Below are 27,479 nucleotides of genomic sequence, written 5' to 3'. Positions count from 1 at the left end.
CCATAGTGAAATAAAGTAGCATAGAATATGTTGCAGGTCACAAAATGCAAAACTGAAGTTCAAACTCAGAAGAAGCTTTGCAAATATTTTACACTGACAACACTGTTGATTTTCCAAAAAAAATCCTTCCTATCTTCCTGCCCTAGTTTTTTGGGGAAAATTGTAATATTATTAATATCATTGAGTTAAATTATTAAAATATCAATATGTTTTGATTACATTAGCTAATTATAGTATTATATTATTAATAATGAAATACTTTGGGAGGAAAGTCCCATTCTGTTTTAATTAGTCTTAATTACCTACTAGTTAAATTGAAATTATCAGTGACATCCAATAATTGAATTATATGCGTGTGAATGCATATGTTTTTTTGACAGTTACATAGTTCCCTATTTAATTGTATAACAACAAATAACTATAGTTCCACAACCCAGCCCAAGTTTACACAAACTGAATTAATTCATCAATTGATCCTATTTAATTATATTAAAAACAACATGTGTAAGATTTTGAGAATATCCCATGTATTCCTCTAGTATTCCTTTAGTACACCCAGGGTTGGCACCAATCGACCGCCCCAGGTTTTAACCGGCGGTTTTTACTGGTTAAAACCGCCCCGGTCAATACTCCCAAATTTGTCATTACTGGTCAATACTGGTCGATTGAACTTTACCCCCAATTTTGATTAATATTCCATGCTTAATTAACAATATTGATAATATAAATTAAACAGACATGTTGCCAATAATGTCTTAAGCTATTAATACCCACTATTTTATACCTGTTCATGCAAATAAGTCAAAGTTGGTCAACTGGATTTTTCTGGTTGATTGTTTTTTTTTCAATTCTAATGAATCATGAATGCTCATGAAAATTCTGTGCTTGATTCAACACGAACCTGTCAATTACTGTGTATTAGTTATTCCTCATGCCCCACGTCCCCAGTCTTCTCACAGTCTTCTCACCTATACAGGATAGGGCATCCAAAACTGATAATAGGGCCTTAAATGGCACCTTCTTGACACAACCCTTACTTGTCATGTATTCTTGCCTGGATTTCTTTAAGTACTTTTTAAACAAAATAGTGAAAAAATATTTCATTTTCCATTGATATAAAAATTAAAAAAACATAATTAGAAATAATTATTAAAAGAAAGTAGAGTAGACCCACAATTGGTAAACATTATTTGTTGGCAAAATCAAGAACTTTGATTGCTTATTCTTTTGAAGACCAATTGAACTTTAAAATATGAAAACCCTCTTAATACAGAAAGGAGACAAGTTAGAAGTAACTATTAAATTAATAGCAAGTTATCTCCTTTTGTGTGAGTGAAATGAAATAGCCTAAGGGCAGATTTGCTTCATTGTCACTTTCAGAGACATAACACTGCATGCATATTATTACCAATTAAGGCTTAGGGACCAGATTTATGACCCTAGAAACCACACTAGTTCTGTTTGTCATTCTGCCTATTAAATAGATATAAATAGATCAGTGAAATGATTTATTATGGTTGTTTTTAGGGAAGCCTCAAACAAATTTTACCAATTAAATAGATCTAATTAGAATTGTTTTTATAAGTACCTGTATTGTTTCTTTCATTTATTGAGATCCTTGAAAAATTGAGTAAAAACACAGCTTTGATGGTCATTTAAAGTGGAATAGTTGTGATTTTTAATGAAGAATAATAACTATATCCAAGTTTTAACTGAAACACAAATTATTTTGACTAAATAAATATCATATTGGGATATTTATTTTGAGACAAGTAAATAAAATTGTTTTGTAACATTAAAATTATAATGTCCCAATACAGCTAGTATGAACATTTTACATTGATTTGTAGTACTCAGGTGTTACCTCTAAAAAATATTCTGTAAAAATTAAAGGAAACTCAACGATGAAAATATTTTCAGAACCAGGCAAATAATAGGAAAGTTATGTTTTCACTAATATTAAGTAACAACACACACCTACCATTGAACAATATATCAGGCACTTATGGTTCAATATACAAGCGTTAATTGGATAAGCAAGTGTATATAACAAGATAACAGCTATTGTATAAAGGGGTACTTATGGTGCAATATACAGGCCCATTAATCATCATTGATGAGATTAGGTGACATCTTTGAAGGGGGATAGTCATTCATAAGATGAGATTAGTACATTATTATACAAAAACATTTTTATGTAGTTTATCACTGTTTTAATTATTATTAATAAATTGCTTTAAATTTACCTTTTTTTTAATTCATAAAGTTATTAATTTTTCCTTAAATTCCACAAATTCATTTAATAAAAACGGGTAATTGTGTTTTGTGTTTCTTATATCAATAAGTTTTTATTACATTTGCTAATAAATTATATTATTAATAATGTAATAATGTGCACGGAAAGTTCAAATCTGTTTTATTTAGTCTAAACGAGTTATTAGTAAAAAATAAAATATCAGTGACATCCAATAATTTGATAATAAACATATGAATGCATGAAAAAAATGTTGACAGTTACAAAGTAAATATTTATTTATCATATTTATCTGTTACAAGGAAAACAGTGTCGAAATTAATTTTAATTTGATTTTACCATTTTCATTTCACCAATTGACCATATTTAATTGGATAAAAAACAACAAACACTGCATTTGCACAACCCTGCCCAGGTTCACTCAAACTGAAATAAGGTGTTAATTGTGTATTCAAAACGGGTCTTGATTACACATTATTCTTGGTTGCATTTGTGTTGAGCAACATGTATAAGATACTCAGTAAGATTTTGAGGATATTCCATGTATTCCACTAGTACACCAACATGCACTTACTAATGATTTACATGCAATCATTACACAGTAAAACCCTCCAAAAAACAATTCTAAAACCAAAAAACCATACAAGCTGCTTCATAGATAAAAGTTAATTAAAGACTTCATAAACAAAATAATAATTTTGATAATAAACAAAGATTGTACTTCAACCGAACAATTATAAATTTATTGGGGGGGGGGGAACATCTGCACTAAAACTAAAATGGGGGGGAAACGTCTGGGGAGGAATTGTCTTTGCGGGGAAACGTCTTGGGGAGGAAACGTCTGGGGGGGGGGGAAATGACCGGAAACCATTCCCAAAATGGTGAAAAAAAACACTGGCATATAAATTAAATGGAAAACATACAATATTATGTCAAGAAAAAAAAGCTGTAAAAATCTCACCTGCTTGTCTTTGATGATGCAATTAGCACATTCAGCATTTTCAGTATCTACTAAATAAATATATGAAAGTGCCAAATGTCCAAGATACCATGACGTCTTCCTCAAAATGTTAGATCCTTCGAACTCCATTTTATTTTATCCCTGACTAATCCTCTCACACATTAGGCCTACATGTAAGATTCCTTGCAATGTTCACAGCGTTTATTTTAAATCGTTTACGTTCTCAAATTTCAGCAGGTATTTAATTATAAATATTTATTTATGATTTAGATTTATTAACTATTTCGAAGATACAGTCTTGCAACATGTTTAGTTTGTCTAAGTTACGTGTTTAGTGATTCTTACAAACAATAGTGAATAGACTGACATGAAAAGTGGCTCCTTTTGAAGCACAAACTGCATCCAACTATATATTACAGCTGGCCCGGTTTGATGGGGCCTGTTTTTGATAATAATTAATTACCATTTTTCACTTCCGTGTTTATTATGTTTACCAACGCCATGATGGAAAAAAGTCCGTTTCCCACAATGCTTAGCGCGCATTCACACAGGTCAGTAAAGACCGGTGTGACACAATGGTCAGCTCTGGATCTGGATCTGGATATGTACGTTGCAGGACCTTTCGGTGTAGGCGCAACGGAAGAGAGGGTGGTTTAGTCCCACTGTAGGACAGTTGACCTGAATATGTCAACTTTGTCCGCGCGAACAACACTTTCTTCAAGATTGTTCCACTCTATTAATGTCTTAGGAAAAAATGAGTTTTTATATAGTTGGGTTTTGCACTGGATTGGTGTGAAACACTTAGAGTTTTTAACTGAATATTGTTCAACGATATTGTTTACTTTGAAGTCTTTGAAATGTTTAGGGGTAATTCTACGCTTTGATTGCCGGACTGGGGTAAGGAAGTCTTGGCTAGGCATTGCTGGCACCAGCCCCTCAACCACCTTGAAGAAGAAGATAAGTCTATTGGCCTTCCTTCTTTCCTGGAGAGGTGGGATCTTCATACTCTTCAGCATGTTTGTCACGTAGCCTGGTGTTTTGGTGTAGTAGTCGCCGGTTATGAACCTCGCCGATTGTTTTTGGATCTTTTCAATTTTATCGATGTCTTTTTGAAGGAGTGGATCCCAGACAATGGAGCTATATTCTAGAGTAGTTCTGATTTGCATAAGTACCAGAAATAATCATGTATTATAAATATTTCCACCGGACATAAATTAAATGATAGTGTACAAAACAACTTAAATTATTTAAACCATATTTTGCATTTATGCCTAAGACACAAATTGTATTTTTATTTAAATAGTTGCAATAATTCAACTCTCAGCTTTATAACACAAAGGGTGGCTGAGAGCACAGGCAGCAGTATCATAAATTTGCCCCCCCCCCCGGGACCCTACCCCGCCCCCCCGGTTTGACTTTTCAACAACGAATACAGAATATGGACAAAAATACACAGTTTTAAAAAATAACCCTCTTATAGGTATTCTATATACACAAGGTATGAAACGCACTATATGCCTATTGCTGAAAGATTGTGGAACACTGGACATGACCTTTTTCATCGAAAACACACATGTTCCCATGCAGTTGCCGACAAAATCCAACTGGATTTGTTAAAAGACAGTAAAAGCAACGAGATAACACTACTAACGGATCTCATGCTCGGCTAATAACTTCAATATTCAATTAAATTTGACTTTCTCGCTACATGTCTGTTTTGCTGTCATATTTTGTCGATCGAATACTCGGTTCTAAAACGCCATATCATTGGCCAACACAATGAGAACAACCAACCAGATGACGCGTTATAAAATTAAAATGGTGTACATGTGTAGATGAAACACCGAGTGACATATAGCGAGAAAATCAAATTTAATTGAATATTAAAGTTATTTTTCTTTTTCTTAAGTTTAAGTTAGTGTCCTCTTATTGTATTAGGATTTAGATTAAAAAAACTTAGCGTACTCAATATCTTCTTTGCCATTCAACATCTTATAGACCTCAATCATGTCCCTATAAATAGCATGAACCAACAAGGGAGGCAACTCGTGATGTCACTAATCGGCAGTAAACAAAAAGTGGTTCTTTATTATCTCGCTTAACATGGGTCTAAATTACGTTTTAAAGCTCTTTTCTGATTGGATTAAACAGTCTGAAATCATCCAATCAAGAAAGTAGAGACATTTATCTTGCATAACATTCAGTGCCATGCTCTATGCAAGCTATTTAGAAAATAAAAATTGTAAACCAAAAAGTTCGGAATGTTTTTTTTCGCGGTTATAGACGGTGTTACTTGCTGAAATAAAAAAAATATTGCTTTGAAATCATTTATGTATTGGTATTGAACAAGAAAGTGGTCAAATATAAGTGGAAAACATAAGTATTGTGATTAAAACTTGTGTCTGCTACAATTTTACGAGTGGTTACGGAAATTTCCGATCGTACAGATGTATTGACAAACAAAGGCCAAATGACCGAATAGCTTTCATATTTCAAGTTTATCAGCCTTGAAAGCATCACTTTTTCAGATAAGAAGCAAAATCATACATTTATCAACCAGTTATAGTCAATAACACCAAGATCTTTGGGTACATCCATTTTGTTTTTCAGAAACCACGACATGTATTAATTTCGGAAACAGACGATCGTTTATTTCCGGAACATCTCGGTAAATTTCAGCAGACAAGTTTTCGTCTAAAATTCTTATGTTTTCCGCAAATATTCTACCACTTTCTTGTTGTATACCAATACATAAATGATTTGAAAGTAATGTAACATTGATCTTGGTCAGGAACACTTTATATAACTGCTAGAAAAGACATCTCAAATTTAGCACATAAACCATTGAAAAATCATACTTCAGTTTATCCTTCTTATGATTGTTTTATCAGTTACTTTAGCTTCAGCCACCCACTTATTTTTGAAAGTATGACACACATATGTTTAAACTTGAGGTATTATATATTTTTAGTTATTTTTATTGAGAAACTTTTATCTTATAACACATTTTTGGTACAAAAATGTTAATTGTATATATTTAGTTTTAAAAAATACATAGGCAAAGATTTACCTAAACTTGCTACACATGTAAAATAAAATGCCAATAATTACAACAAAAATCACTTTTAAATAGTATGTTTTGTTTATTAGTCTTAAACAATATTAATGTTTTCATTTCAAAATTATAAAACACAATACATTAAATATTGTCCTATAGAAATGATGACATAACAGATTGTTAGGAAGATATTAACAGAATGTAAACAGTATGCTTATTGAAATTAAAAACAACTAAAACATCTTTTTGTATTAATTTTCTGATCAAAAGTGGTATTTCTAGTTAGTATAGGAGATATTTTATCAAGAAAAAGCATTAGAATTTGGATTGTTTTGAAGAAAAGTGTGCATTTCATCCAGTATTGCCATGGAACCAGTTTTTGGTTAGAAATTCAATAACATTATTTTAAAGTTCATTACCCCTTGTTGCTAAAAAATTCATAAAAAATAAAATTTTCAAAGTAATCCATTAAAACAAAAAAAAATGCTTTCTAATACCTTAAATATTATTCCTGCAGGCATTTGACATCAATTATTTATGTTTAAAAAAATCATTGGTTCATGCTACCATAAAAACGACGATATGCTAATGTTGGAATCTTCAAAACTTTTAATCTTTCTGGGTACGCTAAATGTTTCACACAATGGACTAGCTTCGCCTTGGTTGCTCTCTTTTGTACCTGCTCTATACTTTCAATATCTTTTATAAATCTAGGGTGCCATATCAAGTTTCCATATTCAAGATGCGGTCTTATCAAGCCCTTATAGAGTTTTCTAAATTGTTTTGTATTTATGCGATGAAAAGTACTTTTCACAGGTAGCCATTCAGGAATCCGGGTTGTTTTATACTATTTCCTGTTTGCCCCTGAGTCGTTTCGCCCTAATACCCGTTCGCCCTGGGTCGTTTCTCCCTCATTCCTGTGTTTTGCCCTAGTTGATATACATACAGCGATTTGAAAGGATTTATCTTTAGCTTGTCACAAGCTGAATAAGTGAATTCCTACTTTCTTTTGAACTTGAACGGGTGTTGGTTCTTTCAGCACCAAGATTTTTTGGCCCCTCTTTATAGCTTTGGGATGGTGATACTCCCTGTATGATAAACCTAAAAAGAAGACTCTGATATACACTATCATTATTGTAATGATGGGGAAAATTCTGTAAAAACCATCTGCTTATTACAATAAATATCATTGACTGTAAACAACAATGTGAAACCCTTTACACTTTAAACATGAAAGAAATGTTTAGCATGGTTATTGAAATAGATCAGACTACATGTAATCAAAGATCTATTAATGTATTAATAGATCTTTGATGTAATTTTATGTTTACAAAAATTATTTGAATATTGTTTTTTACATCTAATTCAAGATCGTCATTTTTATGTTCCCCACTATAGTAGTGGGGGACATATTGTTTTTGCCCTGTCTGTTGGTTGGTTGGTTTGCGCCAACATTTTGCAATAACTTTTGCTATATTGAATATAGCAACTTGATATTTGGCATGCATGTGTATCTCATGGAGCTGCACATTTTGAGTGGTGAAAGGTCAAGGTCATTCTTCAAGGTCAGAGGTCAAATATATGTGGCCAAAATCGCTCATTTTATGAATACTTTTGCAATAATGAAGATAGCAACTTGATATTTGGCATGCATGTGTATCTCATGGAGCTGCACATTTTGAGTGGTGAAAGGTCAAGGTCATCCTTCAAGGTCAGATGTCAAATATATGTGGCCCAAATCGCTTATTTTATGAATACTTTTGAAATATTGAAAATAGCAACTTGATATTTGGCATGCATGTGTATCTCATGGAGCTGCACAATTTGAGTGGTGAAAGGTCAAGGTCATCCTTCAAGGTCAGAGGTCAAATATATGTGGCCAAAATCGCTTATTTTATGAATACGTTTGCAATATTGAAGATAGCAACTTGATATTTGGCATGCATGTGTATCTCATGGAGCTGCACATTTTGAGTGGTGAAAGGTCAAGGTCATCATTCAAGGTCAAATATATGGGTCAAAATTGCTCATGTAATGTCACTTCTGCAATATTGAAGCTAGCAATTTTATATTTGAAATGCATGTGTATCTCATGGAGCTGCACATTTTGAGTGGTGAAGGGTCAAGGTCATCCTTCAAGGTCAAACATCATATAGGGGGACATTGTGTTTCACAACGCATCTTGTTTATTTTTTATATCTAATTAAAATTGTAGAAATAATAATACTTGCTTGTTGGGATGAAATAATTCTAGTCTATTTCCCTGTTTACAGTATCTGCAGCAGACATTAACAGAAATATTTATTAAAATATTGAAATCATACCTCCGCCAAACTAATTACCGTAATAACTAGTATTGAGATACTAAAAATATTAAAAAATTACACGTGTTAGAGACAATGTTACATGTAAGGTGAAAGAAGATCATAATTATATTGAAATGAATGCAATAAATTAATAATTTTCTTGTGATTAAATCTTTTTCTGCCAAAAAAAAAATAAATACAAATTCACAGCTTTGCTAACTCTTGCCTGAAAAGATATAGAACAAAAATGTAAAAGCAGAAAACATTCTGCTTCCTTAATAGGACAACACTGTTTCAAATGCTGTTGAGTGAATCCATTAGTTTTTACCGGTATACAATTATTAACCCAATTACGCAAATGTAATGGTTCATTGCCCTCAGGCATGAATCTGCAAGGTTTTATTGCCTTAATCCCGTTGTAAAAATCCATGATTGAAGTGTCACAAGATAAACAGGGTGGAAGTCAGTAGAAGAGTACGGGTAAAATATACTGTCCGAAAATTAAGAGACATTAATAATGAACGAAAACTCGTATTTCCGAAAATTTAGAGTCACTGTCACGAAAAAATTATTTTGCTAAAAAGAGGGTGTCCGAAAACTTATTATTACGGTAATCATGATACTTAGTTTGTAACATAATGTATCATAATGTTTCCATTAATTAATTGCAATAACAATCAAATGGATAATTGTGCAATAATCAAATTTGTGTCTAAGTTTCCCATATATGTCTAACAAATACTAATATTAAATTACAATTAAATAAGCCAAGGGCAAAACAACCCACTTGTAGGGGCGAAACAACTCAGGGTGACCTAGGGCAAACAGGTTTTAGGGCGAAACGACCCTATACTGCCATTCAGATAAATTTAATGTGTTTTTGAAGGTTATTCATCGCTTTTCTTAATTGGTCACGAATGATGTCTTTGTAGTGATGCTCACTGATCAGATGCTGAGAACTGCGATTGTGTTTATGAAGGGGTGCATATCGACTCCCAGAGCCGTCACAGCAAAAATTATCAAAGGCTCTGAGAGTCCGTTTATATGGCCTATATTTCAGCTAAAAGTCAGATACAGTTTTCGGACCAGTTTGGGGTTTATCATAATATTACCTTATCTAATCTATCGGTATTCATTTTAAATTTGAACCAAACATGGCACAACAACAACAATGAAAAGGCGCATATTGGAATCGGTCAAAAAGCAGTAAAATATTTTGACGTTCTTTTCATCACATGTTGAGTTTTACAATTTTACAAAAGTAAAAAAGAGCTTTTTCCATTTATCTTTTGATAGTTAAAAAAGCTAAATTTCATAAAATGCACACAAAAATGCTCAAATTTAAGTGCCTGGTTGGCCACTAAAATAGCCATAAAATGGCCCAAAATGCAGGAAAGTAAGTGCTAAATTTTAAAATGTTCAGGAGGAGCCCCCCAGACCCCCCTAGAAGGCCTGTTGGTTTCACATTTGGGTCTGTTGGCTCAAGAGTTATTGAGAACCCTGAGCACAGAATCTCGGTCTCTTTGGTCAAGTCTATGTGCATATATAAGTCCATTAAATAATTAACCACAAAAGTTTACCTTGTGGAGACAGCTTGTGAAGTGTAAAACTGGTGTCCCTTGCTTGAAGGTCAGGTAACAACGGGGCGGGGGTATATATTTATATAATGTTTTACAGTAATCCTTTTAAATGTTTGTTGATATCGTACTTCCGTGACAAAAACTTGCCACCCCCCAGGGGTCAACTGTTGAATAGACTTATATAATAAATAACATTTTTAAATCTCCGTGAATTAAATTGCAGGGATTAGGAGTTTAATAGTTGGTGTGTAATGTTAAAAGTTATTAAAATCAGCATAGAATTTTGCGAAAGTAAGGCCGCGTTTGTGACGTTAAGTATTTTTACATTTTATGTTTGACATTGAAGCCATTTGCGACTCATCCAGAAAGTATCACTGTATTTGAATTCTGGCTTTGTAAAAACAACAGACTAAAATGTATATTTATCATTATATGGACAATAACATTATTTTACAAAAATGTTTAATTCATTATGTTCTCATAGAAAAAATGTATTTTTGTTGCTTGTCGATGAAAGAACAAAAATAGTTTGGGAGATTAAGTTTGATGGCAATACTTAAGGAAGCATTATTTTTCCAGATTTACTTCAACAAAATGCCTGTCAAATACTATTGAAATGACCATCGTCATTCATGCTGCAAATCACTCAACTTGAGCTTGATTATTCTGCATCTGATTATGGGCATATAAAGTCCAGATACACGGGTCGACAGACTTAAACAGATATTTGCCAGTCATGCTTTGCTCTGCTTGCACAACATCGGGTCTATTTACATTACTAAAGCGGAAGAACTGCTCCTGCCTTAAAACAAATATTCACATTTTTTGTGTGTGTACCAAAATAACAATTTAGGATTTACGAATCATTTTAAAGTTTGTTTCCAAAAAATTAATGCCAAAATAGTTAGTAAATTAATGGTACATGTGTATTATTATGCATGCTTCTACCTTATTCCATTGGCTGTTTCCATTCCTCCAGGTCCACGCTTGGTATCACACTGCGTCCTTCGTTTCAGATGGATTATTTACTAGGACCTCCAATTTGTCCACACATTCACAGTTTGTCCATCTGAAAAGCCCCTTTATATTGCTTAGTCCTCCGTCCATGTTGCATTTTGCATGTCCTGTAATGATATTCATTTAATATACCGGTACTTAACATTTTCAGTTGCGTGTTTTGGTTTGAAAAGTATGTTAATTGTGATGTTGCTGTCAATTTAACTTCATTAAGTTCATTTATATAAGTTAACATTGAAAAATAATTTAATACATATATGCAAATGATTCAAATTGTTATGAGAACATGTAAGTTCATATTTGCAAATCAATTGTAATATGGTTATCATATGGTGTGTTATCAACCTGGTATCTGCATATGGAAATAGTTTTAAGATACAAATATGTTGTCAATTAACAATGTAAGTAACTAAGTAATAAATAATTTCATGATACAAATATGTTATTAATAAGCAAAGTAAGTAACTAAGTAATTAATAATATTTAATTTTTTTAATTTCCCCAAAAAATGCTTTTTTGAAATTCAGAAAATAAAGTTAAACATGAACAATATGCGTATATGTTAGTTAAAACCTTTTTTTAAATCTCTGAAACCACAGGTACCAGTATTTTTAGCTCATCTTTTTTTTGAAAAACAATTATGAGCTATTGTCATCATCTTGGCGTCAGCGTCGGCGTCCGGTTAAGTTTTGCGTTTAGGTCAACTTTTCTCATAAAGTATCAATGCTATTGCATTCAAACTTGGTACACTTACTTACTGTCATGAGGAGAATGGGCATGCAAAGTTAGATAACTCTGGCTTGCTTTTTGACAGAATTATGTGCCCTTTTTATACTTAGAAAATTGAAAATTTTGGTTAAGTTTTGTGTTTAGGTCCATTTTATTCCTTTAGTATCAAAGCTATTGCTTTAATACTTGCAACACTTACTAACTATCGTAAGGGGACTGTGCAGTCAAAGTAATGTAACTGACTGGCATTTTGACAGAATAATGTGCCTTTTTTATACTTAGAAAATTTGGTTAAGTTTTGTGTTTTGGTCCACTTTACCCCTTAAGTATCATAGATATTGCTTTCATACTTGGAACACTCGCAAACTATCATATGGGGACAGTAAAGGACAAGTTGCATAACTCTGGTTGTCATTTTTACGGAATTATGGCCCTTTTTTTACTTAGTAACTTTGAATATATGGTTACATTTTGTGTTTAGATCCACTTTACTTCTAAAGTATCAAGGCAATTGCTTTCAAACTTCAAATACTTTCATGCTATCATGAGGGTACTGTACCTGGCAAGTTGAATTTTACCTTGACCTTTGAATGACCTTGTTATTAAATTTGGTAAAATTGCCATAACTTCTTTATTTATGATTAGATTTGATTGATACTTTGACAAAACAGCTCTTACCTGACATACCACAATACATGTAGACTCCACCCAAACCATCCCCCACGCCCCCCCCCCCCCCCCCCCCCTGAATCCCCCCCCATTTTTTTTTTTTAAAGATCATCTAATAAATGACCACCACACCCTCACACTATACACCCACCCCCCACCCAAAAAAATATTTTATGCACCCGTTAGGGTGGCATATAGTAGTCAGTCAGTCAGTCTGTCCGAAAAAAACTTTAACATTGGCCATAACTTTTTCAATATTGAAGATAGCAACTTGATATTTGGCTTGCATGTGTATCTCATGGAGCTGCACATTTTGAGTGGTGAAAGGTCAAGGTCATCCTTCAAGGTCAAATGTCAAATTTATGGCGTCTGTCCAAAAACTTTAACATTGGCCATAACTTTTTCACTATTGAAGATAGCAACTTGATATTTGGCATGCATGTGTATCTCATGGAGCTAAACATTTTGAGTGGTGTAAGGTGAAGGTCAAGGTCATTCTTCAAGGACAAATGTCAAATATATGGCGTCTGTCCGTCCGAAAACTTTAACATTGGCCATAACTTTTTTAATATTGAAGATAGCAACTTGATATTTGGCATGCATGTGTATCTCATGAAGCTGCACATTTTGTGTGGTGGAAGTTCAAGGTCAAGGTAAAAAAAAAATCAAAGCGACATTCTCATGAAGCTGCACATTTTGAGTGGTGGAAGTTCAAGGTCAAGGTCATCCTTCAAGGTCAAAGGTCAAAAAAAAATTCAAAGCGGCGTTCTCATAAAGCTGCACATTTTTAGTGGTGGAAGTTCAAGGTCATCCTTCAAGGTCAAGGTCATCCTTCAATTTCAAAGGTCAAAAAAAATTAAAAGCGGCGTTATCATGAAGCTGCACATTTTGAGTGGTGGAAACTCAAGGTCAAGGTCATCCTTCAAGGTCAAGGTCATCCTTCAAGGTCAAAGGTCAAAAAATATATATTTCAAAGCGGCGTTCTCATAAAGCTGCACATTTTGAGTGGTGGAAGTTCAAGGTCAAGGTCAAAGGAAAAAAAAAAAAGCGGCACAATAGGGGCATTATGTTTCTGACGAACACATCTCTTGTTTTTTTTCAAACATGGTTAAAAAACACAAATATTTATTTTTATTATTTTATTTTTGAAATACCGTCCAACCATCCCACCCAAGAATCTCCCCTCCCAAAAATTTTTTTTATATTTTTTTGCATTTTTGGAAGATAATGTAATAAATGACCACACCCCCACACTATACACCCCTCTCCACCCCTCCCTCCTTTGTGATTGAAATTGAGATAGGTCCCTACACCTTTAAAAAGAAAAATAGATGAGCGGTCTGCACCCGAAAGGTGGTGCTTTTGTTATATTTGGTATAAAATATCAGATAAGAGGTCCTGTACAATTTTGTTCACATTATGCCTCTTAGGTCAAAACTGGCCATGCTCGAGTGGCCAAATGATTTATATGGACTTCTTTAGAAAATGACAAAAAAATCTAAAACCTCAAGGGGTCAGGTTTGTTATAAAAAAAATTGTTTCTTAATGAATGTATACTCTTGTGGTCTTATGCTAACATATTCAAAATCATGCCCATGGTCAAGCTACAGGGTCACATAATTAATATTGACTCATACAGTGAAACAGTGAAAAATAGAAAAACAAAAAATTATAAAGGCCAAGGGGTGTAGAAATTGTCATTTAAGATCATATAGTGCTGCTCTTTTAAGCTTCATCAAATCATAAACCACTGGAGTCAAATTTTGCCCTGCTTAGGGCAGTGGCTGTCAAATGTTTAAAATTGAATTTATATTTGGTGTGTGAAGTGAGGTTGTGGTCATCTACATACATATATTGTTCAGATCTAATCGGGGTTTGAAACTGGCTTAGCCCTATTCCACAGGTAAGCAATCTTGTGCCATATTGGCTCTCTTGTCTCACTTTCTAAGTATTATTTCAGAAAGAAGAGTGCATGATCCAGCATACAAACCTACAGCATTATTGCAAAGGAAATAATTGGTCGCATTCAGACAATGGAAACCAAATATAATCCAAACTATTCAGACCAGGGAGACACTATTGCAAAAACTGTAACTGGCGTATCACTTGCAACGGGTCTATCTGAAGGAACAGCGAATAACAACAGCATGCCGTACAATATTAACAACCTATGGGTTAAAAACAACACCAACTGGTTTAGTGCTATTATGCAAAAATATGCATATGTTTCAGAAGAGGAAGACAATATTGAAAGAAAGATTGACATTCAACTGAAATATCACCCCAACGAACTTGAACAATGCGGTAGCCAAATGTTTGCAATAAAAGGGGGTCGAAAAGATCCAGAAAACCCTTTCAATATCACATCTCCGAGCTTTGGTCAATCAGCGGCTAGAGCCATTCTTACCACAGTGCAGTCCTCAACTTGCACTGATGTGACAGTTTCCATAATGAGCATAGGTAAGGCAGATAGGTTCATTCCAAAAGTCGTCAAATCAAGGGCTGCCAAGGGAGGCATATTATCAATTGGGAAAACACATAAAGCAGAAAACCACAGTACTGTTCCAGGAGAGGGTAGTGACTTAATGCATCACAGATTTGGTGGAAAACAAATTGAACGCTTTGACATCAACGTTAAGATAAAACACGATCAAATGATTGAGGATGGACTTGAGAAGCGTTGGCAATGTGTTCTGTGTGAGAAGTCGTACACGTCGAAACACAACTTAGTCACACACATCCTTGATCACTCTGGCATAAGGCCTCACCTGTGTTTGCGCTGTGGAAAGTACTTCAGGCAGTTGTCGCACCTCAATGCCCACATGTTGACCCATGACAAGGTGAGGCCCCACGAGTGCCAAGTATGCAGGAAGTGTTTCACTCAGACCGGGCATCTAAAGCGCCATATGTTGGTACATTCTGGTCAGCATGCCTCGGTCTGTCATATCTGCTGTCGGGGGTTTACAACCGATGATGACTTGTTAGCTCATATGGTATGTATAAGTAGTATAAGAATACATGTACTTTTAATGTCTATAATTTAAAAAAACAAACAGTTGGTAAACGAAAAAGTTTTATCATATTTGCACCAACAATGTACTACAGTAGGGTAAGGTGCAAATATAAAACTAAAATTGAATTTAGGAAACACAATTAGAATACCCATTATGCATTTTTAGATTGCACAAATAACAGATTTATAAGTTTTCAAATAATGTTTAAGTTATTTATGTAGTCAAGTGCACATGTATCTGTAAAATATTGGCAAAGCATTGATCTTGTACTACACAAAATACTTTCCCAACTTTTAGAGGGGTGGGGAGATTTCTCCTGTTTTTCCTTGTGTCCCACCGTTTTATAGTTTGTGTCGTGCGTAAATAAAAAATATTGCTGCTGTAGAGATGAAACTTTGCAAACCTACATGTAGCAACCATTATTTGAATATGAGCACCTCCATATTTTAGTGTGATATAACCAGAGCCCTATTGTGCAAATATTTACCCTTTTGATATTACCCAGTAAGTGGTCAAAACTATTGCCTCTACTAGTATGTGTGTTCATGTCTGTTGCCAGGTGAAACATGAGACCATGCTGGAGCAGTGCAGTGTGTGTGGGGAGCAGTTTGAGTCCCACAAGCTGCTCATGGAGCATGCTGTGCTGGCAATGCACAGTCAGAGGACCCGGTGTGACAAGTGTGCACTGGAGTTTGACTCCTCGGCAGACCTCCAGAATCACAAGAAAGAGGCCCATGGCGCCCTGCGGCCGTGGAAATGCAGACAGTGTGGATTGGCCTTCCTAAAGGTGTTTGTTGCATATAGCCCTCTTCCAAGAAAACATGTCCTATTGCATGTGCCTTAAGTGTTGTACTAGATTAGCCTGTGCAGTCCACACTGGCGAAAGAGGGACAACAGTTTTCCCTTTATTTTCCTTTTTGTAATAAGAAAGTTCTCTTTGAGGAAATGCTGTGAAAGGGGAAAGTGTCATCCCTGATTAGCCTGTGCAGAGGCACATGCATTAAGCTCTGTTTTTCCAATAGCAAGTTTCAATTGATCTTTTACGGGTTTTTTAATGTGTTCCAAGTGATGGTTTTGAAATGCTAAACCATAGGGTCAATATGGCAACTTTGAAAACCATGCAACTTCCACAAAATTTGTAAGAACAATTTTAGTGGAGAAATTTTCATTAATAATGATATTGATGTAGTGTGCTTTCCAAGCCTTAAAGTTTCATTAAAAAGACTTTAAAGAATAGGTCTCTACTTTAAAGGGATCTTTTCACGCTTTGGTAAATTGACAAAATTGAAAAAAGTTGTTTCAGATTCGCAAATTTTCGTTTTAGTTATGATATTTGTGAGGAAACAGTAATACTGAACATTTACCAAGGTCTAATATAGCCATTATATGCATCTTTTGACGATTTTAAAACCTAAAAATTATAAAGCGTTGCAACGCGAAACGATTGAATAATTTGGAGAGTTCTGTTTTTGTCGTTAAATTTTGTGAAACTACGAAGATTGCTTATAAGGTATAAAATACGTCACGAATGTATACTCGGCGGAATAGCTCAGTAGGCTAAAGCGTTTTTACTTCAGGACTCTGGCAGGACTCCAGGGGTTACTGGTTCGAAACCAGCTCCGGGCAATGTTCTTTTCCTTTTTATATTTTTTTCTTGATTTTTTACTGGAGCTTTTATGATCCAATGTTTACATTTATCAATATAAAGCATTTAATGAATAAGTTAAAAAAAATGCCAAAATCTGTGAAAAGGCCCCTTTAAAGAAAAGAAATACTATCCTACTCGCTCTGACATCAGTGTCCAATTCTAGGTTAAAACAAATTTTGTAAGCTTTTTTTTAGGATTGGCGCACAGACATCCCATAAGCTCCAAAAAAGTTGTAGACATTTGGTATGACAATCTGCAAAACCAGACCAATATAATCTAGATAATGCTCTATATCTCAAATGTATTTTTGTTGTTGTTAATATTTCATAGACATAACAAATACATGTACATGATTACCTTATAAAAATTAATATCAACCTCTATCTGATCATATAATTAGTAAAAACCAAATACAATTTGTTTGAATGTTAAACACTTATTATAAAGAATGGTACATGTAGTTGTATATGTTGCAATTCTTAAGCTTAAGTTTCAAAAGTTTTTCAGGTTAGTATTAGTAATACAAACTTACATACAACATGTTTTTTATGACCTTTACTTGTTTTAAATTGCCATGTAATTAAATCTTATTCATGAAAAGGATGTTGTTACTAGTGACAAGTCGGATGACATCAAACTGTATTGGATATGTTTTGAATTTAGATGTAAAACAAAGATTACTGGTAATAACAGAACATAAAAAAAAATACAGCTGAACTGGCTTTATTTCCTCTGATATTAAGTTTAACTTATTAAGGTTCAAATTTATTGAATCTATTTAAAAAGGTGATTAATGTTATTTGATTTTCTAAGAGACTACAAATGCGTCAAAGTGCATATCTACATGGTTATGGGAAGTCATTGCCTTGCAGGTGCATCAACTCAAGTCCCATCTGTTCACCCACACTGGTGCCTGTCCTTTCGCTTGCTCCGAATGCGGGCGCTCATTCAACCAGAAGGCGAACCTGCGGCGCCACATGCTCATACATAGAGGGGAGCGTTCCTTCAAGTGCCACGTCTGCGAGAAGTCTTTCACCCAGCCTCAGACGTTGAAGACCCACATGCTCGTTCATGCCAATACCATGCCCTACCAGTGTAAAATTTGTTGTAAGTCTGCCATCTTCACATTGTCTTTGTCTACTTAGTACAATTATAACGAAATTGTTCTTAACATGTTTATTTACATGTCCATTAGTCTAATGCTATTTTATACACTAGCTCAAATTACACTTAACCTGACACAGGCTGTTGGTTATGTGTTAAGCATAAAGACAAGTTACTTGGGTTTGTATATTCTGCATTGCTGGCTTGGAAAAAGGTCAATTTGTTTATTGTTCATGCATGAAACAATACATAGAAAGGCCTTTCCCCAGGATCTTCTTTTGGCACAGGGGCATGTTCATATAGACCCACAGTTGCCCATGGGTTGAATTTTTTTCAAATTTGATATGTCCTAAAATTTTATTTTTGCTGCTTTGGAAATTCAAGAACATGGGTGCCACTGTGCTTATAATAGACATGTAAATACAAATGGAAAATGTCTGTTTCAATCAACAATTTTGACATACTACCCAGTAATCATTTGTCAATAAGACTAATTTCAAATACATTGTATGTTGAAATATTTCGAATCAGATGTTTTAGCCCCTTTAGGTGATTAGTTGTGCGCTACTTTATTCTTGTACTATAATAATATTATTGTCACTACACTACTTGTCCCTTTGATTTTTTTTTCAGTCATTGTCATTGGGGGCCAGTATTATTTATATAACAGTTCATCTTTCAAGCAAATATGACTTTGTAAAAAAATCATACTGGTCAGGAGTTGGTTTGTCGGATCGTACTGGTCAGGAGTTGGGCTGTCGGATCGTACTGGTCAGGAGTTGGGCTGTCAGCTGGTCAGGAGTTGGGCTGTCAGCTGGTCAGGAGTTGGGCTGTCAGCTGGTCAGGAGTTGGGCTGTCAGCTGGTCAGGAGTTGGGCTTTCGGCTAATGAGATTGCAAAGCCTCGGGTGACTTTATAGCAGACAGTAGCTCCACAAACCAGACTGCGTGACTGGGCATGCTGGTCTGGAGCTACGCTTGCCGCATTTAGCATAACACCAATTTTAACATGATGTGCCTCTTAAAATAGACTATAGGTGGAAATGTGTTGAGATTTATTCACTGTTTTTTTCAGTTCGAAAGTTCAGCAGACACCACAATCTGAAGGGACACATGCACGTACACAACAATTCGAGGCCTTTTGACTGCTCTATATGTGAATGCTCCTTTACATTGCGAGGTTGGAAAAATATTTTGCAAAAAATTGTGTATTTGAGCCTCTTTCTTGGAAATCTGTGCTTTAAGCGGTAAATTGTCATTCCAGCTTTGGCTGTGTAGTGCCACCGCACAGGCTTATTAGAGATAGAACTTTCCGCTTTATGGATTTTTTGTTCAAAGAAAGTCTCTTCTTTACGAAAATCAAGTTAAGGAGGAAAGTGTTGTCCATGATTAGCCTGTGCCGATTGCACATGTTCATCTGCGATGACACCATATGAAAGTGTATGTAGCCCAGATTTTTCTGAACGGGGCTCATGTGAGTATGTCAATAAGATTGCATTTGATAATTTGCTTTTCTGTTAAACATCAGTGATTCAAACTTTTTGAATTATATCTATTTGCAGAGAGTAAAATATACATTGTTGCAGGTCATAACAAGATAAGTATTGATGCAAAGCATCAAAGGGTGTCGGGAATTTCAGTGTAAAAGGCACTCAATGAAGTTACATGGAACGATTTTTTTTCTACTGTTAATATTAATATATTGGCCGATTATTTTAAACAAAATAGAAAAAGATAATGGTATAACCATTATCTATAATTTTGTGTTATAACCCCCAAATAACCATTATTTATGATGTTGTGTTATAGCCCCCAAATAACCATTATCTATGATTTTGTGTTGTAACCCCCAAATATTTCATAGTTCATTTTATTAGCTCATCTATTTTTTGAAAAAAAATTATGAGCTATTGTCATCACCTTGGCGTCGGCGTCGGCGTCGGCGTCGGCGTCTGCGTCGGCGTCGGCGTCGGCGTCCGGTTAAGTTTTGCGTTTAGGTCCACTTTTCTCAGAAAGTATCAATGCTATTGCATTCAAACTTGGTACACTTACTTACTATCATGAGGGGACTGGACAGGCAAAGTTAGATAACTCTGGCGTGCATTTTGACTGAATTATGTGCCCTTTTTATACTTAGAAAATTGACAATTTTGGTTAAGTTTTGCGTTTAGGTCCACTTTTTTCAGAAAGTATCAATGCTATTGCATTCAAACTTGGTACACTTACTTACTATCATGAGGGGACTGGGCAGGCAAAGTTAGATAACTCTGGCATGCATTTTGACAGAATTATGTGCCCTTTTTATACTTAAAAAATTGAAAATTTTGGTTAAGTTTTGTGTTTAGGTCCATTTTATTCCTTAAGTATCAAAGCTATTGCTTTCATACTTGAAACACTTACTAACTATCATAATGGGCCTGTGCAGGCAAAGTAATGTAACTCTGACTGGCATTTTGACAGAATTATGTGCCCTTTTTATACTTAGAAAATTGAAAATTTGGTTATGTTTTGTGTTTAGGTCCACTTTATTCCTACAGTATCAAAGCTATTGCTTTCATACTTGCAACCATTATTAACTATCGTAAGGGGACTGTGCAGGCAAAGTTATGTAACTCTGACTGGCATTTGGACGGAATTATGGGCCCTTTATACTTAGATAATTGAAAGTTTGGTTAAGTTTTGTGTTTTGGTCCACTTTACCCCTAATGTATTATAGATATTGCTTTCATACTTGGAACACTCGCAAACTATCATAAGGGTACAGTAAAAGGACAAGTTGCATAACTCTGGATGTCATTTTTACGGAATTATGGCCCTTTTTTGACTTACTAACTTTGAATATATGGTTAAATTTTGTGTTTCGATCCACTTTACTTCTTAAGTATCAAGGCTATTGCTTTCAAACTTCAAATACTTTCATGCTATCATGAGGTTACTGTACCTGGCAAGTTGAATTTTACCTTGACCTTTGAATGACCTTGACTCTCAAGGTCAAATTATTAAATTTTGCTAAAATTGCCATAACTTCTTTGTTTATGATTAGATTTGATTGATACTTTGACAAAACTACTCTTACCTGACATACCATAATAGACTCCACCCAAACCATCGCCCGTGCCCCCCCCTCCCCCCCCCCCCATTTTTTTTTTACGGTTAAAAAACTAAACTATTTATTTTGATTATTTTATGTTTGAAATATCGTCCAACCATCGCACCCAAGAAACACCCCCCCCCACCCCCCCCACCCCCCCTCCCCCCACCCGAATCCCCCCCCCCCCTAAATTTTTTTTTTTTTTTTTTTAAGATCACAAATTACCACCACACCCTCACACTATACCCCCCCCCCCCCACCTCACACCCCCCCCCCCAATTTATGTTTTTTGAAACGGTTACAAAACACAAATATTTATTTTTATTATTTTATGTTTGAAATACCGTCCAACCATCGCACCCAAGAATCCCCACCCCCCCACCCACCCACCCCCCACCCCCCCCCCCCCCTCCCCGATTTTTTTTTCCTTTTTTTCGCATTTTTGTAAGATAATGTAATAAATGTCCACACCCCCACACAATGCACCCCTCTTCTATCCACCCCTCCCTCCTTTGTGATTGAAAATGATAGTCCCTTCACCTTTAAAAAGAAAATAGATGAGCGGTCTGCACCCGCAAGGCGGTGCTCTTGTTTACATTGGTTTCCTTTTTTTACTGTCATCCGTGTGCAGTTTTCATTAATGGAACAGAACAGTGTAGGTTTTAAAAAATCTGCTTCATCTTGTAAGCGTAATTTCATATTTTTCTCAACTTCAAGGGAAGATGATTCTGAACTTAATTTTACGTTGCTCATTTACGATAGCGGTTGAGTACTCATTGATATGAAAACACTGTAAAAGTTTGAAAAAAAAATGAATGAAAACTGTAAATTGCATAAAGAAGCTGCATTTCACAATACTTTGAAATTCAGTAAAAGATCTTAATAGGTTTATTGCTCCGATATTCATCATTTTCAATAGGGTTCGAGTAATACTGATATAAAAACACTTAACAAGTTAACTTAAAAGATTCAGACGAAAGTTGTGAAATCTTTTAAACAAGTGGAAATTGTTTATTTTATCAAATTTAATAGAAAAAAATTCTGGACTTATTGTCCCGATGTTTCTCATTTTTAATGAAGTAAAAATGCTCATTGATATGAAGACACTGTAAGTTTGGAAAAAATCTGATGAAAAATGTTGACATTATCACCTAACCAAGCAGTTTTTCACTTTTATTTCTAAATTCAAAGAGACATCATTCTGGACTTATGGTCCGATATTGCTCATATAGAGAGTTTGGGTTGGGTCCTCATTGATAAAAAAAAACCTGTGCAAGTTTGGGAACAATCGGATGAAAATTTTGGACTTCGAACAAGGATTTCAAAATTTCTCAAATTCTAAGGAAGATAACTATGGACGTAATGGTCGGATAATGCTAAAGGGCCCATACCACCTGGATAGTAATACGTGTAGGGCTTGCGCTCTATATGTGGTCTTAAAAAAAAACTCAGAGGAGTGCTTGACTCTAGGGAAACAGGTTGCTGGAACAAAGCTCCTCCTTGATAAGCGGCTGCTTCCTTTATCGCAACTAATTGTTACAATCAATAATACGTGTCGCGCTTCACGCTTAACATGTGGTAGGGATAGTACTTAGGGCCTATGATAGACAACCATAAAAATACATGGATAATAGATATGTTGTTTGCATTTATTTGTTACTATAAAAACACGTGTATTTTTTTATAAGATATTTAAGTGATGTAAGAAATTTTAATTAACATTGTCACCACGCAGCATCCATTAATTTTAATAAAAATGTCCAATTGTAGTAAAGTGGATTTTAAAATGTCTACATAAAATAAAGCTTTATTATATTTATTAACCTGACTGAAAAAAATTGTCAGCCGCCGAACTGTTCCGTTCTGAACTGAACCGGGGGCCTTTAGATGATTGTTGCGTAGACAACTTAAATCTAACGCTCTCCCAACTGAGCTATTCCGGCTGATATCATTTATGTACTGCTATTTGGTTAAGTTGTGTATATCGATTGTTATTATATGTTTATTAATAAACTAATACATTGTACGTTTACGTACCACTACACCTTCCAATAAACTTGCTTGCGGGAGGGTCGTCAAATATCGTACTACATTGATTCTCCACTAAATAAGCAAATTAGAAAAACCACAAAATAAATATATTTTGGTTATGTTTTGTTTTTATACAAAACCAATACAAAACCAGAAAGTTTCACGTATTTGCCCAGTCCCCGTGATCTTTCCCCTGTGATCAGTTGTGGATCAGTTATTAATTAAAACAATTAGCTTTGCATAATGGGCAATAAATGTTGTAATAAATGTAATAGGCACAAATGCAGTACTCATTTACACTAATTTACACAAAAAATCACCATTATGCAAGATATTCTTAAAACAAAAATATATACATTTATCCGTAAAATAACTTCTCCTCCCATAAGTCAACATTTAAGTTTTTGGCCTGTCTGTCATTCTGTCTGTCATTCTGTTACAAAACTTTAACCTTGGTCATAACTTTTGCAAATTCGAACATAGCAACTTTATATTTGGCATGCATGTGTATCTCATGGAGCTGACCATTTTGAGTGGTGAAAGGTCAAGACCATCCTTCAAGGTCAAAGGTCAAATATATGGCTTCAAAGTAGCGCAGTTGGGGGGGGGGGGGGCATTTTGTTTCACAAACACAGCTCTTGTTATATTTATCCCCAATGTAGTAAACACTGATTTCATCAGTTTAAATTGATTACAAAAGAGTAATCACTATTCAAAAGATACTCTCATATATCTCTGTGTTCCAGGTAATCTAAACAGACATATGAGAATGAAGCACAATATTGACTCAATAGAGGAAGAGGAGGAGGCCACTGATCAAGGTGGCCCTTCTGATGGCGCAGGCATGAACAGCACAGAATTAAAGGCAGATTTGAAGTTTGACATTTGTGAAACTGATGACTCTGTGACAGAGGAGTTAGATCACTGTCCAGGCAGCAGCTCTAAATGTGAACCTTATGATGTTGAACATGTGAAATGTGTATTAGACCTCCATGAAAGTGAAATACAGTCTTCTGCAACCAGATCACATCGACATAGGAAAAGAAAGAAATTTGATGACATGTTTGTTGTTTAAATGAAGAAAAAAAAGTCGCTAAATCATTAAATGCAGTCTCGTTTTCATTACAATGATGGTATAATTTTAGTAATATTTAATTAAGCAATGTAATGTATTGCACATCTCAAACTAGAATGCCTCTAGAAAAATGGTATTAATTTCCCTCTTTACGAATTAAAATTATGCATGCACTTTATAAACAATATTTTATTAGTGTTAACTACTAATCGTTAATGTGGGTGATGTTATTCCAAAGTATTAATCAACTGATGAAATGAATATATTTTAAAATGATTTGAATGCAATATGAACAAAAAATCATACAAGTGTATTAGCGATAGTAATTCTTCCCTAGACTTTAAAGTGTTATACACATTGTTAAGACTACTTAAATACAGCAGGTACATATGTGTCTAATGTATAACTAAGATGTAATAGAAATGCTGGTCAAATGTATGCTTGAGTATACATGTATTACATTCCAAAATATTATCACGCATTAAATTTAACTTGCCATTATTGTAATAAAAGTAAACACGCCAAAATAAATTTGCACTTTATTCCTGTCTTATGACAATTTTACAATGATGGAAATGTCAGCTTGAATAGTGAAGTGAGAAATGTGAGCTTAGATATTTTCAGTTTCGCATTAATGTCATATCACAACTTAAAGCATACATTGCAATACATATTTGAATCAGTTCAAGCACTTTCAGCTCTTAGTGAGTTTCAACTTGTTTGCATTTCTCAGAGTCATTCCATGATGTTGTAATCACTTACTAAATCATAGATGTTTAAGTGCACGGAGTCATACCCCTCTGTGGTAGCTCAATAGACTATCTTGTGATGTTGCCGTCCATTGCAAAATTCCAAGTTTAGGTAAGCCTGATCTCATATTTACATGTACCACTTAACCTGGACAGAGACAATACAAAAATCATACAAAAGTGTTTATATCCAGATGTCTTTGAAGAGTTTTTCATTCAAGAAGAAAATGTAGATTTTGGTGTGGCAGGCAGGCGGTCATGCAAGTGGGCGGTGTCATAGAGATGGTTTCTGGTCAATACGTTTACTTAGTATTGACCAATCTTGGTAAAACGAAAGAAACAGCAAGCTTGCAAGGAGACCCAGCTTTGGATTGGATTTAGCACGTTTTGGGTCAATTTTGCTAAATATAGAACAACAGTTTCGCTCAATAATTTGAGTTTGTGATGGAGACATTGCACTGAAGTTTAATGTGAAGGTAGCTTACATGAAGACTTGCATAGGATTGCTTTTTGGGCCAAGGTCAAGGTCCTTATTACTATGAATGGAAAAAAGTGAACAGGTAGTTTCATGTCAGTATCTTAAATTTGCATCAACCAAACGTGATGAAACTTGGAATACTCTTGTGCCAAGCTTAAATTGTGGCCTATCTTATGAGTGTTAGGTTTTTTTTGGTTAAATGTCAAAGTCACTGTTACTTCAACTTGAAAAGGCATTTGCTATCCAACTGAAGTTTGATAGAGGTAATGCACTGAAACTTTGCGTGTGTGTAGCTGACATGAAGCCTACTTTGGAATGGGGCCAGGCAGGTCAACGGCGTGTTCACTGTGATGTGTTACTCAATGTGGAAAATGGATTCTGATGAAATAACTTTAGTTTGGACCAAGGTCTTACATAAACATTTGAGAATTGGTTTCTTATATAAGGACCTAGCATGGAAGAAAAGTTTGCCCCTGTCACTTGAAGGTCAAGCTCCGTGTTATTAAACAAATCGTCATGAAACTTAGTCAGAATATTTACCACTGTCAAATTTAAGAAAAAGCGTGTGAATACTCACAATTTATATTAAAACTGAAGTCACTTGGGTCAAAAACTAGGCCACTATATCAAACATATAAACAGATTTTGAACTCTCTAGATATGACACACGTTGCCTAATATTCATGAGACTTTTTCAGAGCATTTGTCCTGATAATATCTCTGCTGAGTTAACAACTGGGTGATGTGGAGTCAAATTAGGTCACAGTGCCAAAAAATATATAAAATATTGTGAACACTAGAGAGGTCACGTTGATTTTAAATAATATTTACGAAACTTGGTCAGAATACTGTCCCAATTATATCTTAGCAGAGACCTAGATCACATGATATCAAATGCAGGGACAAGTATATATATTGAGATCAAAAAACAAACAAACGAATTTTGGTCATAATTTGTATCCCAATGTTTTCTGGTCCGAGGTGGAAACTTAGTTACATGGGATCAAACACTAAGTCGCTGGGTAACATTTTTTTAAAGCGTGTAAACAATCTACAGGTCACATTTTCTGTTAAATATTCGTGAAATTTTGTGAGAACTGTTTCACAATATGATACCTCCAAGTACATCTAAACTGGATGTGAGGTTTAAAAAGGTAAAGTTAAAAAAAAACTTGTGGACTCTAGAAATCAATTGTGGTTGCGTCATACAACTTTCCAAGAATATTAAGTTTGTTCTTATTATTTTGCTTAGTGATATTATGGTTCCTGTCTTTTCCAAAACATGGGGCAATGAGGCGGGGAAATTTCCGTCACATTTCGTAAAATTGCTCAGAAGATTAAACACGCGTATTGTTATCATATAAGTTCATAAACGATTGTGGTATGTTCAAATACATGACTACCACATCTTGTGGCAGCATTTTTAGTATATTTTTAAATCTTTTAAACAATACCTGTTCAGAACAGTTTAGTTCCTTGGGGTCTTCTTACTTTGGTTCAATTGTATTTTTGCTTCATACTTAATTTTTCTGAATTTCCTGAAATATAAAAAGTATTTAATAATAATGCGTCTTTGTATGAGAGACGTAAATCACATATTGTCTACATCTTTGGTCGGCTTTGCCGCACCCATTCTCGTATAATAAAATTACAATATTTCCATTAGTACACAACATACCCATATTGAGCTTGTGTAATCACCATTTGTTAATCGCGC

General features: G+C 34.7%; 1 protein-coding gene across 5 annotated transcripts; it reads left to right on the top strand.

Annotated features, from left to right (window-relative positions):
• The first annotated feature begins 3,749 nt into the window (after nucleotides 1-3,749).
• LOC127876938 (zinc finger protein 710-like) lies at nucleotides 3,750-25,469 on the top strand. Of its 5 annotated transcripts, none has more exons than XM_052422453.1 (6): nucleotides 3,750-3,820; nucleotides 14,535-15,567; nucleotides 16,148-16,375; nucleotides 18,109-18,343; nucleotides 19,414-19,518; nucleotides 24,207-25,469. In XM_052422453.1, exons 2-6 carry the CDS (start codon nucleotides 14,608-14,610, stop codon nucleotides 24,533-24,535), a joined length of 1,857 nt encoding a protein of 618 aa, XP_052278413.1. In that variant the 5' UTR covers nucleotides 3,750-3,820; nucleotides 14,535-14,607; the 3' UTR covers nucleotides 24,536-25,469. The 5 variants fall into 5 exon arrangements, with proteins under 5 accessions (XP_052278413.1, XP_052278412.1, XP_052278411.1 ...); XM_052422452.1 differs by having other exon boundaries at nucleotides 3,750-3,842; XM_052422451.1 differs by having other exon boundaries at nucleotides 3,777-3,863.
• Nucleotides 25,470-27,479: the final 2,010 nt, after the last annotated feature.

This window comes from Dreissena polymorpha, chromosome 4 (assembly GCF_020536995.1).
Source record: "Dreissena polymorpha isolate Duluth1 chromosome 4, UMN_Dpol_1.0, whole genome shotgun sequence".
NCBI lineage: Eukaryota > Metazoa > Mollusca > Bivalvia > Myida > Dreissenidae > Dreissena > Dreissena polymorpha.
The sequence above is the reverse complement of the archived record's forward strand: the minus strand, read 5'-3'. Positions and strand labels throughout refer to the sequence as shown.

Excerpts from the sequence above, each read along its gene's own strand:
- LOC127876938 (XM_052422453.1), top strand. The coding sequence starts at position 14,608 with ATGGAAACCAAATATAATCCAAACTATTCAGACCAGGGAGACACTATT. Across the intron at positions 15,568-16,147 it reads ATGACTTGTTAGCTCATATG|GTGAAACATGAGACCATGCT; the intron begins GTATGTATAAGT and ends GTCTGTTGCCAG. Across the intron at positions 16,376-18,108 it reads GTGGATTGGCCTTCCTAAAG|GTGCATCAACTCAAGTCCCA; the intron begins GTGTTTGTTGCA and ends ATTGCCTTGCAG.